Here is a 20000-nt window from a genome sequence, read left to right as displayed (position 1 = left end):
AATGAATCAACATCATACTCAACAACAGACCAAACTAATCAACACCATACTTAACACCAGACCAAACTAATCAACACCAGACCAAACGAATCAACACAACTCACAAAACATACACCATACTCAACACCAGAAAAATCAAATCAACACCATACTCAACACCAGACCAAGACAAATCAACTCCCGGACTAACACCAGACCCGACACAGTCAACAAGGTTAATACAGGACAGATTGGTTTGGTCTGCACAGGTGTTCCAGGTGAGGTCAGAAGAGAGAGAGCACAGAAAGTCTCTTCATGTGACTCTCTCTCACTCTTTTATTCACCGCTGAGCGTTAACTTTATTTTTAGTTTTTTTTTTTTTGGTAAAGTATCTCACACCAAACCAAACCCACTCTCACACAGTGTTTACGTCTGAACCGGTAAATTCTGCAGTAGATTTATTCCTTTAAGCTCTTGCTGATTTTCACTGCACCATGGTGTGTGTTTGAGTGTTTTAATGAAGTGTGTTTGAGCTGATGGGGGTGTTGATGCCTGCAGTCTGTTTGGTGTATGTTTCTCTCAATCGCCCACGCTCACCCACTCGCTCGCTCTCATTTCCCTCTGACATGTTCCTGACATCCTCCGGCCTGGAGAGCGGGTGCACAGCATGTGTGTGTGTGTCGTGACAACCATACGCTTCATCTTTTCCTTCTCTCTCTCTCTCTCTCTCTCTCTCTCTTCAGAAAGGTTTCATCCTCACTACACCTCCTTCACTTCTCTGGCTCCCTTTTTCTCTCCATCAGTTTTGCCACCAAATGGGAATTCCACCAACTTTTTCAAAATTCCTCTTGATGTAATTCCTTACTTTACAAGCAGCAGTAGATTTCTACAATGTAAGAATCCCGGGTGTGGAAAGTTGACCCAGTGGCTGTAGGAGAGAAAGCAGAACTCACTTCCTGCACCACAGCAAGAACTCACCTCCACACACCTTCAGCAATTAGCTAATGATCTTGTCTCCTGAAATGTCCAGGATGTTGCTGACAGTGACGAATAAGCTTCCATTTAAAGCAGCATGAGGTCACTGAGTGGAGGCAGACGGCTGCTTCACAGCTAAAAGTGTGCGTCTCAGTCTTTGTTCACGGTTTCTTTGTGTTTCTGTAAAATGTCAACTCTGAACTTCACGTGTCCATTAACGTAGAATATAGAACCTCACTCACATGTTTAATGAATAAGAGTTTAATGTAGTGTGTAAATAGTGCCATTCACTTTCAAACCATTTCCATATGTTTAAAAAAAGCGGAAAATCCCATCCATGTATTTTTTCTGTTTTTGTTACGTCTTGAGGACAATGCTTTTGGTGGAGGGGCTAATAAACAACCGCCAAGAAAAACAAACGTCATCATACTCAACACCAGACCAAATGAATCAACACCAGACCAAACGAATCAACACTACACTCTACACCAGACCAAACTAATCAACACCATACTCAACACCAGACCAAACAAATCAACACCACACTCTACACCAGACCAAACTAATCAACACCACACTCTACACCAGACCAAACTAATCAACATCATACTCAACACCAGACCAAACTAATCAACACCATACTCAACACCAGACCAAACTAATCAACACCACTCTGCACCAGACCAAACTAATCAACACCACACTCTACACCAGACCAAACTAATCAACATCATACTCAACACCAGACCAAACTAATCAACACCATACTCAACACCAGACCAAACTAATCAACATCATACCAAACTAATCAACACCATACTCAACACCAGACCAAATGAATCAACACCATACTCAACACCAGACCAAACAAATCAACACCACACTCTACACCAGACCAAACGAATCAACACCCTACTCAACACCAGACGAAACTAGTCAACACCATACTCAACACCAGACCAAACAAATCAACACCACACTCTACACCAGACCAAACTAATCAACACCACACTCTACACCAGACCAAACTAATCAACATCATACTCAACACCAGACCAAACTAATCAACACCATACTCAACACCAGACCAAACTAATCAACACCACTCTGCACCAGACCAAACTAATCAACACCATACTCAACACCAGACCAAATGAATCAACACCATACTCAACACCAGACCAAACAAATCAACACCACACTCTACACCAGACCAAACGAATCAACACCCTACTCAACACCAGACCAAACTAGTCAACACCATACTCAACACCAGACCAAACAAATCAACACCACACTCTACACCAGACCAAACTAATCAACACCACACTCTACACCAGACCAAACGAATCAACACCCTACTCAACACCAGACCAAACGAATCAACACCATACTCAACACCAGACCAAACTAATCAACACCAGACCAAACAAATCAACACCACACTCTACACCAGACCAAACTAATCAACACCACACTCTACACCAGACCAAACAAATCAACACCACACTCTACACCAGACCAAACTAATCAACACCATACTCAACACCAGACCAAATGCCACCGGCCGAACACGAGACCTGGCAGATGATGAGAAATATATCGTAATTAAAATTATGCAACGAATGTTAAATGTGTCAGAGGAGCTTCTAACCGATGAGGATTAAGCTTCGTCATTACGTCGTTCACTGTACAGAATCAGTCCGAGATGAATCTGCTCCTCACTGCTGTGCGCTCGGGGTCGGGGTGAACAGCGAGCGGCTCATTATCATTTAAAGGAACAGGTGCTGAAAGCGGGCGTTCTGAACAGGGGCTGTTTACACAGGGGGAGAACACTGCTGTGGGGCTCGTGGGGTTTGGACCCAAACAGGTGACTTGAAATGAAGTCAAGTAAATGACACCTAAATGTAAGAAATAAAATATGGACTGCAAAAGAGGTCAAAAAATACTCAACAGGCACCTGTTTGTTTCTTCTTTTATTTACACATTTATACCTATATACACTGTACATTTATGCCAAAATAAATCATTAACAGGTCAAATTATATAGTGCACATCACAAACGGTAGTGGGGGTCGGGGGTGAGAGAGAGGAGGGGGAGCATCATCAAAACAACACACACTTGCACACGCACACACACACACACACACACACACGCACACACACACACACATTCAAACACGCTGATTTTTACTTCACATCTGTTATGTCACGTTAAAACATCTGCACGTAGAGAGTACACACATGCCATTCCAGTGCTGGTTGTTTCAGAAAAAGTTAATAAGGTGGTCTTAAGGTGGTCTTAAAGTCACCGAACAGAGACCGCCGGTTTAGAACAAAACAAACAATAAAAGACGATTCAAACCGCCCTTCGTTTCGCTCTCTCCATTCACTCTCTCTGCCCCATCCCCCTTTTCACCTGCCTCTACACACACACTCTCTCCCTCCATCTCTCATTCTCCCACTTCAATCTTTTCTCCTGTTCTCTCTCCCTTCATTCACTGTTTCTCCTTCACTTCCTATTCTCTCTCTCTCTCTCTCTGATTATCCATTCATTAACACCAGGAGTCTGCCTGGAGATGCGCTTCCTGTCCAGCACCTGACACCCCTTCTTTTATTTGCCTTAGAAACGTCACAGTCTGTGAGTGAATATTGCTTATAGTTCTTTATTAGAATCGAAGAAGTGATGCTAAAGACTTCCTAGTTGGAACACTTAAAGGTGCAGTCTCCATTCTCTTTTACAGCAGTTACACTGACACCTAGTGACCTGGACATGTCAGAGACTGTTTTAATCCTGGCCAACCCCATGTGAGGAACCCACTCTGTGGAGCATAAACGGGTTCATTCATTCATTCATTCATCCATTCATTCCATTATTATTTCATTTGACAATAGAAAATTATAATGACTTTAAATACTATTTTCAAATTTTATTTGGATTTTAAATGATTGATTGCACCTTTAAATGTTTAGAGGAAAACTCCAGTGTTTTTCAGCCCTGTCTCGATCAGTCTCATCCATATCCTATTATCAACAGCCATTACACACAATTATGACACATTTCTTAGTATTAAAGTAACACTAGGTAAGATTTGGTATGTTTGCTCCTGGGCTCCACCTACAGTTGTAGAGTGTAAATCACATTCCCAGCACTGTCCTGAAATCAAGGGAGATGGGGAGGGAATGGGGTGGGTGTTCCTACCCTACTCCACATGTTACATAGTGCACTTTCTGCAGCGCTGAGTCCAGAGTAGCAAAGACAGGGGCTGTGTCCTCTCTCTGTTACAGCTCAGTGGAGCATCACAATGATTTTGAAGTTGTAATTTTAAAGTACAAATATTACCTAGTGTTGCTTTAAGAAAGAACAGAAAGTCAATCAACTCAAAATCCACTTATAATGGAGGTCAATGGGGAGTTGCTGAATGTAATCAGTAGTTGTTTGTGTTCTACATTTAAATCACGATTACATACGAAAATATCACCGGATTCAAACTTTCCTGAGTGTTTTTGAAATCATTTTGGGAACCTGTCAAATGTTTCAATGTATGTACAACTCAACAACTGTCCATAGACTTCCATTACAACTGAGTTCAGAGAAAATACCATCGCTGTCTAAAGAAAAACACGTATCTCCGAAAAAAAACCCATCCAAACTTTCAGTGGAAGTCAATGGTAAAAGATTTAATTCAGAGTCATTTTGGAGCATTTCTATTGGTCATTGATCAGGAAACTTACACACGGTGTGAAGGACAGCTGCGGTGTTCAGACGCTGTTTTAAACTAAACACACACACACACACACACACACACACAGAGACACATGTTTATCACCGGACAGCGGCGACATGTTTTCTGTTCTTTAGCTACAGGCGGACGCAGAGAGACTATGGTCTGTGTAACACACGATATCACACACATGTGGCAAACAAAGACCAGTCTTAAAGACAGTGACATCAGTGAGATTTAACCTTGTCTTGGACACGATGGAGGACTGTCCCTCGCAGACTTTCACGTCTTTCACTGTGTGTCCTTTAAACACGAGCAACATTTAACGCAGGTAAAAGAGGAGGAAACAAAACAGAGGAAAACATGAACATAGTTCATCCACTCACACACACACACACACACACACACACACACACACACACACACTCACACTCACACTCACACACACAGCCTCAATAGGTAATACTTGCTATGTTTGCTCCTGGGCTCCCCTACAGTTAAAGAGTGTAATTTACTTTTACAGCACTGCCCTGAAATAAAAGGGGGCGGGGCAAGTGATAGGGATTACATAGTGCAGCTTCTGCAGTGCTGAGCCCAATATAGCAAAGACAAAGCCCCTATTCTCCCTGTTACAGCTCAGTGGGGCATCACAATGATTTTGAAGCTGTAATTTTAAGGTAAAAATGTTACATACTGTTGCTTTAAGCTCATTATAAAAGTGTGTTTGAGTTTGTGTTGTAGGAATAATTACAGTTCCACTCTCCTCGGGTTTACACACTCTTGCGTGTGCACACACACACACACACACACACGCTGTACACTGTGAGGCATTCACACTGGAACACGAGGACACACATGAACATTCACGCACAAATGCACAATGAACTCATGACAGTTTCAGCTTCTTTTCTTCTACTTTTTAACTCCTTTGTCCTCAGCAGGTTCTCCGCTTTTCGAAAGACTTCATAAACAACTTTGGCTCTTTTGAACGGAAATGGAAATGCGTCCAAGCCGAGGTGGGCTTCCCGCTGGCAGTGTCAGTGAGGTTCCCCCTAGGACGGCTATGGCAGAGATGATACAGCTTCCTAAGACAGACGATGTATTTCTGCTGTTTCAGTGCATTCAGTAACGCGCACTAGAGCTGCACAACATATCACCTGTGAATCGACACTGGGGCCTCGGGGGTATTGCCATATTACCCTGGGGATGTAAGGCCTTCAGAGTACAGGACCCCAGATAATACCACCCCTGGGACACAGGAACCTGAGAATATAGTGATAATAGAGTTAATACTCATTCCCCTGGAAACTCCGAATCCTTGGAAATAGGAATTTGGGAAGATAGGGTCCTAAGATTACAGGACCATGGGAATATAGAGCCCTGGAAACTAGGGTCCCTGAAACTCTGGAGGGAGGGAGGATAGAACAAAGGACTATGAGAAGGTCCTAGGGAAATAGGGAAAACCTTGGGAATATGGGGTCATAGTAGATCAGACATGGCACAGTGAGCATAGTCCCTATGTGGTGTTCTCAGGAATATTTAGGTTTGGGAAAAGATGGATTCTGAGAAGGACTGGGGCCCGAGGACATAGGACTCCTGGAAGATAGGGTCCTAAGATTACAGGACCATGGGATTATAGATCCCTGGAAACTGAAACTCTGGAGGGAGTTGGAGGGTGGGAGGATAGAACAAAGGACTATGAGAAGGTCCTAGGAAAATAGGGAAAACCTTAATTGAGGTTTTGGGAAAAGATGGATTCTGAGAAAGCTGGGGCCCGAGGACATAGGACTCTGGGAAGATAAGGTCCTTGGAAAAACAGACCTTGATAAAAACAAAAATGATGGGTTATGGGACCCTTAAGATTCATAAGAACATAGGGCCTTGTGAATAAAGGGATCTAAGAATGTCGTACCCAGGGAAGGGATCCTGGGAATCTCGGGTTTCTGGGAAAATAGGACCGTGTTCTTATAAATAAGATCAAATCGCGACAGGGAACATGGCATATGTTGTGCAGCCCGAACACACACACACACACATACACACGTGTACATAAATACACATAAGAACACACATCTGCCACCGAAACGACACCGCCTCTCCGCCCTGGAGGAACGCTCTGATTGGCCGTCTCACTTTTTGACTGGAAAACAAACCAATGGACAACAAGAGGACGTCCGCCTGGTTACTCTCACTCCTCGTCATCGTTTTTACACCAGAGCTGGAATGTTTAAGCCACTTCTTCGCTCTTATTTCCACCTGAAACTTTAGCTCCCATGAGGTGAGTCTTTTTTCTCCTCTTTTTTTTAGACAACCACGTTTTTTTTTGTTTGTTTCTGTCACATCACGGCACCCACGGTACATACAGACGACGACAGGGGGCGGGGGTCCAGCAAAAAGGGGTTTCTACACTTGTGCCAGGAACAAAAAACAGCAAGAGATGACGAAAAAGTTCACGGAAAGCGTTTCGTCTCTCCCTCCATCACGTATTGCACTGTGAACGGATCCGTGCGGACCGGTTCTGATGGGTTTGTTGTTGTTGTTGTTAAGGAAATGAAGGAATAAAAAACTCATGGCAGTGAAGGGGCAGTCGAGGGTCTCTTGGCAGGGATTACTCTGGCTGTTTCACCTTGTTGGAAGTTTGATCCGGTGGCAGTCACCCTGTTTGGTCGTTGAGATCTTCCGGGAACAGAAGATTTGAGATGAATCTCAAGGAAGACAAGCCTGTTTTCCTCTGAACAATTCAGGATTTCTTGGCAGTGCTCAGCCTCTTTTTGGAGAACAGAAGAAACTCGGGCCTGGGAGGTCTCAGCAAGAGAGAATCAGACGAAACAAAGAAAGAGGAACGGGACGAAAGTGTACGAAAGTAAATGACCTCCGCAGCCCCTCTGTTGAACACAAAGAGAAAGAGAGTGCGAGAGAGAGAGTGTTGGATGGCTTTTGTTACCCGTGTTCAATCTTGTGCATATAAACAGGGCTCTGAAGGTGTGTCTTCTCCTCTCGAGGGCGGGGCTGGGAGTGGGTTTTTTAAGCTTTAAGGGCATGCCACTGGGCAACGGCAGTGCGAGGATGGCCAATCATGTCCTTCCAATGTTTCACCTCTGCTGGGCCACTCTTCCAGGAAAGATAGATCTAGAGAGAGAGAGAGAGAGAGAGAGAGAGAGAGAGAGAGAGAGAGAGAGAACATTGTGTCAGTAAAACACAAGGAATTTGTTCAGACTGAAACCCGTGTGTGGAGCCTCTAATAGCGCTTTTACCCCATTGTGGAACAGGTTCCGTTCCAGTTCGTGAACCTAGTCTCTACATTTTCTTATCGCCAAAAGTTGACCCCATGTATGATTTTTGGAGAAAAGCAAACATCTGTAACAGCAGCAGGTCGTCTACACGCTCCGCCATCTTCTCACTTCTGTTTACTGCTGCTGTGCAGCGTCCCCTGTTGATGACGCATTCAGTGACGTATCTTCAGTTTCCACTAAAACTGCTGTAAACCCGGCTACTTCAAGGTTCTTATAAAACCGAATTGAACCAGGTCAAAAACCAGTTCTTTTGGTGGAAAAGGGTTGTAAGAGACCAAGCAATGATTAATAATAAAGTTATACATTAGGAAACCCACGCAGACACAGAGAGAACACACCACACTCCTCACAGACAGTCACCCGGAGGAAACACACGCAGACACAGAGAGAACACCCCACACTCCTCACAGACAGTCACCCGGAGGAAACCCACGCAGACACAGGGAGAACACACCACGCTCCTCACAGACAGTCACCCGGAGGAAACCCACGCAGACACAGGGAGAACACACCACACTCCTCACAGACAGTCACCCGGAGGAAACCCACGCAGACACAGGGAGAACACACCACACACCTCACAGACAGTCACCAGGAGGAAACCCACGCAGACACAGAGAGAACACACCACACTCCTCACAGACAGTCACCCGGAGGAAACCCACGCAGACACAGAGAGAACACACCACACTCCTCACAGACAGTCACCTGGAGGAAACCCACACAGACACAGAGAGAACACACCACACTCCTCACAGACAGTCACCCGGAGGAAACCCACGCAGACACAGAGAGAACACACCACACTCCTCACAGACAGTCACCCGGAGCGGGAGCTGTGACAGAGACACTACCTACTGCACCAACACAAGTCACCATCAAATGACAAGAGTGGAGAATGTTGGAATTTTTAATTCTACTCATACGCCACACAAAACTGATTTGTACATCCGGTATTTTTCATTAAATCCACTGCAGTATGTCCTGGTGTGTATATGTGAAAGCACAGAAATCTCTTCTGACTCTCCTCTGTTCTGTACCTTGCCTATGACATCGTTGCGGCTCAGTCTGTCCTTGTCCATAACTGTGATGACGATGGTGGTCTCCCGGAGGACGTGAGCAGGGACGTCAAAGGGAAAGGACTCGTTAAAGACGGGGTTCAGACACCTCTTCATCACCACCGTCTTCTTCTTCTCCACGCGCTTGTCTTTGTGCATCAGCCACACTTTCACATAGGGGTCTGAAAAAGGGTAGAGACACACGCTGCAATAAATGATGCTTCATTAAATGACAGCAAGACTGCTTTAAGAATATGGCAAAATTACACAACACGTTTTAGATGTTTCTAACCCGATTCGTGTGATTTTACTCAGTGAAAGTGTTTGTTTACACTGTGGCAGTGACTCTATCTGTGGTGCCACTGAGCCCTGAGATTTAATAAAACGTGGTGATGGTGGTGGAGATGAAATAAGATGCTGGGTGTGTGTTGGAGACATGGAGACGCCTGGTTCCATTCACCAACACAGGAAATCTTTAAAAACATCAGTGGAGCTTCGGTTTTATTTACTCAGCTCCAGCACAGAGGCCGTGCTCTTCTACTCGTGTTTGTATAAAAGCTCCATGAAGTGATCACCATTATCAGAGCCCAGGGACCTGAGCCGATGTTGTGGAACACCAGGATTACATCTGTTTTTACAGCTCTCCCACTCTTATGTATTTTATTTATCCATTTTACATCGCCTCGAAAAACTGCAGCTGGGTCATTACATCAAAGCTCAGCGGCTCCAGCAGCGATCTCACACCGAGAAAAGGCTGCCTCCGCAGAAGAAGACCTCTTAAATCTGGCCCATGTCTCTAATATTTCTCACTAAGAGACTCGTAAGTGTATTATAAGGTTCTTCGTGTTTCTAGGTTGTTTTTCTCACTGTGTGTGAATTGGTTCAGTGAAAAATGATGAAATATTAGACCCAGTGAATATATTTAAGCTGTTTTTATTTAGTAATGCATCATTTTAAACGACACATGTTCGACAGTAAAATCAGACTAGTGTCACATCACTGCGGCCCATGTCTCTGCAACCAGGGAGTGCTTTTACACTTGGAACTTTCCAGCGAGCTGATTGGCTGTTTTTAATGAGTGATGCCGTGCATTGAGCATCACAGTATTTCACTATTCATGTTGCACACAGTGGCAAGGCTCCTCCTCCTTATAATGTTTCTGTCTTCATTAATATCAGAGACCACTTTCATGGCTTCTGTCTGCAATATAATTATCTTATATTAATATATATCTGATAGGGGCGGCACGGTGGCGCAGCAGGTAGGTGTTTCAGTCACACAGCTCCAGGGTCCTGGAGGTTGTGGGTTCGATTCCCGCTCCGGGTGTCTGTCTGTGAGGAGTGTGGTGTGTTCTCTCTGTATCTGCGTGGGTTTCCTCCGGGTGACTGTCTGTGAGGAGTGTGGTGTGTTCTCTCTGTATCTGCGTGGGTTTCCTCCGGGTGACTGTCTGTGAGGAGTGTGGTGTGTTCTCTCTGTGTCTGCGTGGGTTTCCTCCGGGTGACTGTCTGTGAGCAGTGTGGTGTGTTCTCTCTGTGTCTGCGTGGGTTTTCTCCGGGTGACTGTCTGTGAGGAGTGTGGGGTGTTCTCTCTGTGTCTGCGTGTGTTTCCTCCGGGTGACTGTCTGTGAGGAGTGTGACGTGTTCTCTCTGTGTCTGCGTGGGTTTCCTCCGGGTGACTGTCTGTGAGGAGTGTGACGTGTTCTCTCTGTGTCTGCGTGGGTTTCCTCCGGGTGACTGTCTGTGAGGAGTGTGACATGTTCTCTCTGTGTCTGCGTGGGTTTCCTCCGGGTGACTGTCTGTGAGGAGTGTGACATGTTCTCTCTGTGTCTGCGTGGGTTTCCTCCGGGTGCTCCGGTTTCCTCCCACGCTCCAAAAACACATGTTGGTAGGTGAATTGGCGACTCAAAAGTGTCCGTAGGTGTGAGTGAATGTGTGAGTGTGTGTGTTGCCCTGTGAAGGACTGGCGCCCCCTCCAGGGTGTGTTCCCGTCTTGCGCCCAATGATTCCAGGTAGGCTCTGGACCCCACCGCGACCCTGAACTGGATAAGGGTTACAGATAATGAATGGATGGATAATCTGATCTTATCTTGTGTTATATTACATGATCATTACCTGAGGTGCCGCCAATGTCCATGGCTTTGAGATTCCTTGCCTTTATGATGCTCACAGTGATGATATTAGCCGTGGGATTATAACACAGAGACACCAGCAGATCACCTCGACTCCCCTAAACACACACACACACACACACACACACACACACCAAATGGAAAGACACTTTAACACATTTTTATCTTTTTTTTTTTTTTTACAGCTGCACTATGTAAGTGTAGAGACTGTGGATTTGGCGACCCCTCTGCTGGAAATATGTAACTGCAAAAATGTGCAGAAGAACATTCTGTAATGTGGGTCGTGCTGATGATTGGGAATATTCAGAGAGAACTGGACCAGAACTCTGTGGTGGAAATGTCTTCTGTGTTACAGACTACTGTCTTTTGTTAATTCTGTTATGTCCCCATGGTGTGTTCATGCACTGTCCCTTTAAAACCACACTCCTGCGCTGTGGTCACATGACTCAGCCTCAGGGAGGAGAACCTAAACACGGAGGCAGACCGAGCGACTGGAGCGGCTCGTATCAAAGAGAAACGCTGCGTCTGTGGTTCGGACGTGTTCTGACTTTAGTGAAGACACCGAACATAAAGAAGTCAAATGTAAACACTGAGAAAAACCAGTTTCAGACCGAAGTGAATCCCCCGGTCTGTTTCACACTGAACACAATCACACACCGAATACGAACAGAGCACGGCTCAGACGCAGAGACGGAGCTCCCGGCCGCATCAGAGACACACACCCCACCTTTAACACTGGAGAGTGTTTACAGGACGAGCCTCGACAGGGAACTGTGGGGCATTACACAACGAGAAAAGAGTCCTCCATTAATCACAGTCAGGGGAAAATGTTCAGTTAATCGCGATATTGATTCGCGCTCGTATCGCGCAGCTCTAAACCCAGCCACAACGGTTCTGACTGACCTCAGGCTTCAGGTTTTACACAGCGACTCTTGGGCAGAGACGGGTGACAAAAAGCAGCTTGAATGCCATTAAACGGAGGCATGAAAAGCACCACACATTTCCCTTGAGCCAAAGTACAATTAAGTAATAATTATCCTGAAGTCCACTGGCTCGGTCCAGCCTCCCTCGCACTGCTTCGACAGCACATTTTTCCTTCGCCTCTTACCACCAAACCCCTGCTGCAGCTTCAACGTCCGCTGTCTTTCAGGATGCTGCTGTAAACGTTTCCTGAATCTCCACGCTGTCCTCAGGTCTACAGCAGTTTCTAAACGTCTGCAGTGCCCCCCCCCAAACCTTTCACTTCCAAACTGCACAGGAATATCTGTCATAAACACTGTAATTCATAGAAACAAAACAAAGCAGAATGTAGCTGCCACACACACATCTACAGTGTCACTCACACTGCCGTCGCTGCAGGGTTTCAGCTCCTTCCAGAACGTCTGCATGTGAGCCAGGTCTATTTTGTTTAAGGGAATGGAGACCTCTCCGATCGGGTCATTTCTACTGAACCGGTCATAATCCAGAACCTGCAGATACAGAGTACGCTGTACTACCTTCTCATAGGGGAAACCTGAGAGAGAGAGAGAGAGAGAGAGAGAGAGATGAGTAAGACCCACTGAGTAAAAGACCAGTTTCTTTTGATGTATTATGGTGCATTTCCACGGCATAGTCCCTACTCGACTCGAATCGACTCGTAAAGGTAAATCAGGTCCTGGTTCTGGAAGCGGGTTCTTGTTTAGTGGCTGTTCTCTCGTGGTTCAGAGCGAGTCGAGTAGGGACTAAACCGTGGCGTGTAAACCTTGCAGAGCGCTGATCGTCCAGAGAGAGCCGTCACTCTACACCACGCAACGCAGACGACCAGCACCAACTCTCCATCTGTAAAATCTCCAGCTGCAGCAGAGATCACGTTTGTTTTTATCTGACTCACGACGGCAGCTCGTAAAATGACGCCGTGGTCTTTTGATCGGTGGTAAATCCAAAGCTGCCAGGGACCGTGTGAGTAGAGCGGTGCTGAGTCGAGCAGAGCAGGTACTATACAGTGGTAAAGCAGTGTTAGTGAAACAGCGGGAGGTCACACCTTCAAACAGAAAGGTTTCGTTCCAGTGCGGGTTGAGGTTCTTCCTCTTGACCTTGGTCTCCAGTTTGTGCTTCTTGTCCGGTAACAGGTAGATTTTGACGAAGGGGTCCGAGGTTCCAGAGAAGTCTTTGGCCGGAAGCTCCTGACCTTTGAGGATCTTAACGGTGAGGGTGGAGTCCTGGAAACTGTAGCCCACACTGAACTGGATCCGGCCCAGCTTCTCACACACTGGACCTTCATGCTCCTCCTCTTCAGAACCAGGAGACAACTGAGAGAGAGAGAGAGAGAGAGAGAGAGAGAGAGAGAGAGAGAGAGAGAGAGAGAGAGAGAGGAGAGAGAGAAATAGAGAGAGAGAAATAGAGAGAGAGAAATAGAGGAGAGAGAGAGATAGAGAGAGGAGAGAGAGAGAGAGAGAGAGAGAGAGAGGAGAGAGAGAGAGAGAGAAATAGAGAGAGGAGAAATAGAGAGAAATAGAGGAGAGAGAGATAGAGAGAGGAGAGAGAGAGAGAGGAGAGAGAGAGAGAGGGGAGAGAGAGAGAGAGGAGAGAGAGAGAGAGAGAGAGAGAAATAGAGAGAGAGAGAGAGAGAGAGAGAGAGAGAGAGAGAGAGTTTAAAGGAGCCACTCAGCTGCTTTTTTCACTGAATCTCCTTTTGAAACAGCAATAACACTGACACCTAGTGTCCTGGATGTGTCTGAGATTCTGTACTAAACCTGTTTTAACATGGCTGTGGTGGACCCACTCTACTGAGAATAAGCTGGTTTCTTCGGGGGCTACAATGTTCTCTCAGGTGATTTGCGCGTAGTTGAATAAAACATTAATCATCTTAATAAATACTGTTTGTCACTAATAGAGTGGTGAATTGACTGCTTTCTGTTTTAATTTCACTCTGTTCGCCACAGTCCTGCCCGGTTCTGAGCCTCGGACCCTGGATCAGAGAGAAGAATAAGGTCTGTCTGTCTCCCCGGCCTTCGGGCCCCTCTCGGAGCGGGAGCACCGTCATTAGGCCTCATCAAAGGCTGCTTTTTATTCTTCAAAAAACAGAAGAGATCCTGCCACCCACATAATGACAGGCAGTCCCCCACAGCCCAGCGCTCCAGCTCTAATTACTGCTCTCTCACTGAAACATCTCTCTACACGGCTCTCTCTCTCTCTCTCTCTGTGTGTGTGTGTGTGTGTGTTTGAGTGACTGGAGTGGGGGAGAGTGTAACACACACCCCATATTTACTGCACCGCGTGGTTAAAAGTTAATGCCCTCTCAAAACAATGCTGAACCGGAGTGTGGAGGGTAATCACACACACACACACACACATACAGAAACACACACATACAGACACACACACACACATACATACACATAACACACACACATACAGACACACACACATATGCACTTCTCTCACCATCAGCATGTCACTCTCACACAAACACATACACTCAGCTTACCATCAGCATGTTGCAGGTGGTGGAGTTGGTGAGGTCAAACACACACACACACACACACACACATGCCTCACCATCAGCATGTCGCTGGTGACGGAGTTGGCGAGGTCAGAGACGGAGGAGTTGGCGTCTGTGCGGCGGTTCTCGTCGGGTGTGTGGCCTTTGGGGCTGCTGCCTGGTTTGTTACCAACCGCCCTGGACACAAACACACACACACACACACACACAGTAATCATTATGTATATGGAAAACCCTAACAATATGTGTGAGTGTGTGTGTGTGAGTGTGTGTGTGTGTAGTGTGTGTGTGTGTAGTGTGTGTGTAGCTGCAGTAACATAGTGCTGCCAGAGGGTGGTGATGGATGTCTGACTGTGGCCTGTTTGAATTCAGGGAGACAACCAGTAAAGAAACAAGAAAACAGGTGGTTGGCACGGCAACCATCAGTGAGACAGCATGTCTTTCTACCTGGGATGGGGGCAAAGGACACATACGCACACACACACACACACCCGGGGACACCTCTCATTCTGGTAAAACCATGTCCAATTCTGTCCTGAAAGTAGTTTCCATCAGAGTATCCCTGAAAGAGCAATTTCCTGCGGGATAATGATGATGAGGACGACACGCTCTAGACCTCCGCGGTTAGTGTGACCAGCTGGAGATGCCCAGAAAAGCTCTCTCTCCCTCAACTATCTTTTGCTCTTTAGGGACACACTGCAATGCACATTTAAACCCAAAGATACCGTGATGTTGCACATTTTATACAAGAACTAAGGTAACATTTATAAACATTTCATTTTTAAATTAATGCAAAACTGTATTTATCATATAATTATAGATATATTCCATTGTCGGGCGACTGTCTGTGAGGAGTGTGGTGTGTTCTCTCTGTGTCTGCATGGGTTTCCTCCGGGTGACTGTCTGTGAGGAGTGTGGTGTGTTCTCCCTGTGTCTGTGTGGGTTTCCTCCGGGTGACTGTCTGTGAGGAGTGTGGTGTGTTCTCTCTGTGTCTGCATGGGTTTCCTCCGGGTGACTGTCTGTGAGGAGTGTGGTGTGTTCTCCCTGTGTCTGTGTGGGTTTCCTCCGGGTGACTGTCTGTGAGGAGTGTGGTGTGTTCTCTCTGTGTCTGCATGGGTTTCCTCCGGGTGACTGTCTGTGAGGAGTGTGGTGTGTTCTCTCTGTGTCTGCGTGGGTTTCCTCCGGGTGACTGTCTGTGAGGAGTGTGGTGTGTTCTCACTGTGTCTGTGTGGGTTTCCTCCGGGTGACTGTCTGTGAGGAGTGTGGTGTGTTCTCTCTGTGTCTGTGTGGGTTTCCTCCGGGTGACTGTCTGTGAGGAGTGTGGTGTGTTCTCTCTGTGTCTGCGTGGGTTTCCTCCGGGTGACTGTCTGTGAGGAGTGCGGTGTGTTCTCCCTGTGTCTGCGTGGGTTTCCTCCAGGTGCTCCGGTTTCCTCCCACAGTCCAAAAACACACGTTGGTAGATGGATTGGTGACTCTTTGGATTGGATTGGTGAATGTTCGTAGGTGTGAGTGTGTGAGTGAATGTGTGTGTGTATCTTTGTTGCCCTGTGAAGGACTGACGCCCCCTCCAGGGTGTATTCCCACCTTGCGCCCAGTGATTCCAGGTAGGCTCTGGACCCACCACGACCCTGAACTGGATAAGGGTTACAGACAATGAATGAATGAATGAATATCCCATTGTACAAAAGTCACTTGGTGTTAATTACATTTTTGGTTCATTTCATGACAATCATTAAAGGTGCAATCAATAGATTTTACCAACAACAAGTAGCAAACAGAATGAACAACAGAAATATAGAATCCTGTCGTCCCAAAATGCACGGGTTTATGCTCCAAACAGCGGGTTCCCCACAGTGTCACTCTCTGACACTTCCACACTGAGAGGTGTCAGTAAAATGGCTGATTCATAAAGTGAGGAAATGGCTGATTGCTCCTTTAAGTGCAGGTCGCTCCTGTTTCAGGAGACAGCTGCGAGGAGATTACACTCTCGCGTGAGAAAGAGACGGAAGGCAAATTGAGTTAAAGATGCATTAGACAAGGTTCAAGATAAAGGACAGGATATCAAGGGGCTACGTGTCTGACCTCGCGACCTTCTCCATCTCAGCACCAAGAACGTGGAAGTTTTCCTAGTGGACGTTACACAATGATGGTGTGCTTGGTGAGGACATAGAGCCCACAGAAATGCTCATTTTAAAAGCTTATAATTGTTCCTAAAAGGTGTGTTCCAACATTTTTAACAATTCAAATGCGTTAGTAACCTGTCGTACGTCACGTACGATCCACTCTGGTCCCATTTCTGCAACAAAATACTGAAATACAAGTTACAAAAGGGTCTTCATGGTGAACAGGGGCTGGGCTCTTATGGGTTAATTCTGTCTTTTATGTGTCATTGTTATTTATCACTTTTCATAATGTTTTTTAGTTTCCTGCTGTAAATCACTTTGTTGAACACTGTTTAAAAAATGCAATAAACTTGAGAGTTTAAACATAATCCGCACTTCCAGTGTCTACTCTCAGTTTATTACATTTCACAAGGTGTGTCTTTTTACCCACGGCAGAAGCATCTGTTGATGCTCAGCACTTGCCTGAACCTGCCATCATTTCTAAGCTGAACACACGGACATGAGTCAGAAGAAAAATAAGGGTTAGCGAGGTCACGATGGGCGGCACGGTGGAGCAGCAGGTCGTGTCTGTCACAGCTCCAAGGTCCTGGAGGTTGTGGGATTAAATCCCGCTCCGGGTGACTGTCTGTGAGGAGTGTGGTGTGTTCTCTCTGTGTCTGCATGGGTTTCCTCCGGGTGACTGTCTGTGAGGAGTGTGGTGTGTTCTCTCTGTGTCTGCATGGGTTTCCTCCGGGTGACTGTCTGTGAGGAGTGTGGTGTGTTATCCCTGTGTCTGCGTGGGTTTCCTCCGGGTGACTGTCTGTGAGGAGTGTGGTGTGTTCTCTCTGTGTCTGCGTGGGTTTCCTCCGGGTGACTGTCTGTGAGGAGTGTGGTGTGTTCTCTCTGTGTCTGCGTGGGTTTCCTCCGGGTGACTGTCTGTGAGGAGTGTGGTGTGTTCTCCCTGTGTCTGCATGGGTTTCCTCCGGGTGACTGTCTGTGAGGAGTGCGGTGTGTTCTCCCTGTGTCTGCGTGGGTTTCCTCCGGGTGACTGTCTGTGAGGAGTGTGGTGTGTTCTCCCTGTGTCTGTGTGGGTTTCCTCCGGGTGACTGTCTGTGAGGAGTGTGGTGTGTTCTCTCTGTGTCTGCGTGGGTTTCCTCCGGGTGACTGTCTGTGAGGAGTGTGGCTCCAATACAAGTTGGAGTGTCCGTAGGTGAGTGTGTGAGTGAATGTGTGAGTGTGTGTCGCCATGTGAAGACTGGCGCCCCTCCAGGGTGTGTTCCCACCTTGCGCCCAGTGATTCCGGGTAGGCTCTGGACCCACCTCCACCCTGAAGTGGATAAGGGCTACAGACAAGGAATGAAGGAATGTTTTGTGTTTTTTACGGTTAATTAACAACATGAAATTAAATGCACATTTTAAACAAAGATAAAGCAAGTGGGACCTTTAACAACCATGCAAAACCTGAGAGAACTAATATGAACCCAGTGCCTTGTAATTAGCATCTGAATCATGCAAATGAGCTCATGCTAATTAAAAATGCTCATTGTTTGGCCGAGTCAGCACTTTTCAGCCCAGTTCTTTAAGAAACTCCTCTAAAAGTGCAATCGTTTCAGCGCGGCTGTGGCGCCGCAGTACTCCTGCTCCATGGAGATATGCATATTTAAATGCGTGCCTGGAGTCTCTGGGTAATGTGCAGCTCCTACAGTATCAATTATGAAATTTCCAGTGTTTCCTCCACGGAGAGCCTGTACATAAGGGAGAAAGAGCAACAGGAATGAGGCATGGATGTCTTTCTCTCCTTTCTCTGCTCTGCTGCTAATCCTGCCTCTGTCTAAGGAACATTTCCATTGGGTGTACGCCTCCAAATCTGCCTCAGAAAATGGTTTCTGCTCTTGTTTTCCCTGTGAACAAAACAGAAATCTCCATGTTGTGCTCGTGGAGGTCAGGGGAGTGACCGCAGCAGTGAATTCTTCAGCGAGTGAAAGCACAAGGATGCAATCATACGGTTACTACAGCAATCATACTTTGGTTTCTGACAAAGAGGGCACTGAGGACACACAGGTGGGGGGTGGTTTAAATACGGCCTGTGGGACCATGGCTGTCATACGCTCATTTACCAAGACAAATACTACGTAACACTATATAATATCCCGCCTTAATACCTATATATTTCACATATGTCTTAAAATAACAGAAGTAAACAAGCAATAAAAAACAAGGAAGTGGCCAAATTATAAACTAAGACAAAAGGAACCAGGCTAGGACAGAGCTAGCAACTAACCAGACATAAACAAACAATGGAACACGAAACACGTCTCGAGTTCTCAAAGCAGAAGTGAATCGACACATTGGTTCGGAGTGTCGTTCAAAATAACAGCGATCACGTGATCACTGGAAACGAAGCTTCGTTACGTCACTGACGAGCGTCAGAGGTTTCTCTGTCCCGCTGTAGACCTAAGCACAATGAGCTAATACCAAATGTATTAGGGGTGGGGGGAGGGATTAGCTCTCGCGATAACTTACATTTACGTTTCGGCATAGCTGCTCGAGATGAGGGTGGGTACAGGAGCTTTGCCTGAGGTAAACAAGGACTACTGACGTGCAGACTGACCAATTAAATGTTTACAGAGAAGGTTATCGACCAATAACGTAGCTCTACAGTTAGATCGTCCAATCAGAAGATTTTAGGCTACTTCGCCACGCCCCTTTTCTTTTCACTCAAGCGAACCAATCGGAGTAGGGGAGGGCGGGACTAGTCTGTAAACGAAACTTCTCGAAGCTCTATGTAAGCTCTAGAAAACAAAATCCCGGACATTTTTTTAAGTCTAAAAAAGAGGATATGTCCGGGTAAAAGAGGACGTCTGGTCACCCTAATTTATGTGTATTTACAAAAACGTAAAACAATAAAAACGTGTGTATTTTGGTTTAATTTCTTAAAAATAATAATAAATAAAAAAGGGACATTGTATTTGTTTTGAATGTCAGATGTTATTCCTGAGAAAGAGTATAAATTCCTCCACAAACCTCCGTATTCGAGGGTTTTGACTAGAGACGGCGCGAGCAGGAGAGCATTTTGAAGGGCCATTTGAATTTGCATAATTTGTAAAACGCAAGACAGAGTTCACACCTGTTTTTTCATGCGGACGAATGAAATCTGAATGCGATCCGATCACGAACACATCTTAACGCCAGGTGTAAACAGGCCCTGAAAGTCCCAGGCCCAGACATGAGCCAGTTTAGGCTCCAGAGAGTAGGTCCG

General features: G+C 46.1%; 1 protein-coding gene across 1 annotated transcript in view; it reads right to left on the bottom strand.

Annotated features, from left to right (window-relative positions):
• Nucleotides 1-2943: 2943 nt before the first annotated feature.
• The window catches only part of syt7b (synaptotagmin VIIb), a 111501-nt gene continuing 94444 nt past the window's right edge, over nucleotides 2944-20000 (bottom strand). Inside the window, exons 7-12 of the mRNA XM_066647970.1 lie at nucleotides 14696-14816; nucleotides 13179-13446; nucleotides 12502-12671; nucleotides 11142-11256; nucleotides 9013-9212; nucleotides 2944-7808 (exon numbers count right to left, since the gene is read on the bottom strand). Coding sequence (XP_066504067.1) covers nucleotides 7704-7808; nucleotides 9013-9212; nucleotides 11142-11256; nucleotides 12502-12671; nucleotides 13179-13446; nucleotides 14696-14816 — 979 coding nt within the window. The 3' untranslated portion in view covers nucleotides 2944-7703. The remainder of the gene's footprint in view (nucleotides 7809-9012; nucleotides 9213-11141; nucleotides 11257-12501; nucleotides 12672-13178; nucleotides 13447-14695; nucleotides 14817-20000) is intronic.

Source organism: Hoplias malabaricus, chromosome 16 (assembly GCF_029633855.1).
Source record: "Hoplias malabaricus isolate fHopMal1 chromosome 16, fHopMal1.hap1, whole genome shotgun sequence".
NCBI classification, from domain to species: domain Eukaryota; kingdom Metazoa; phylum Chordata; class Actinopteri; order Characiformes; family Erythrinidae; genus Hoplias; species Hoplias malabaricus.
The sequence above is the reverse complement of the archived record's forward strand: the minus strand, read 5'-3'. Positions and strand labels throughout refer to the sequence as shown.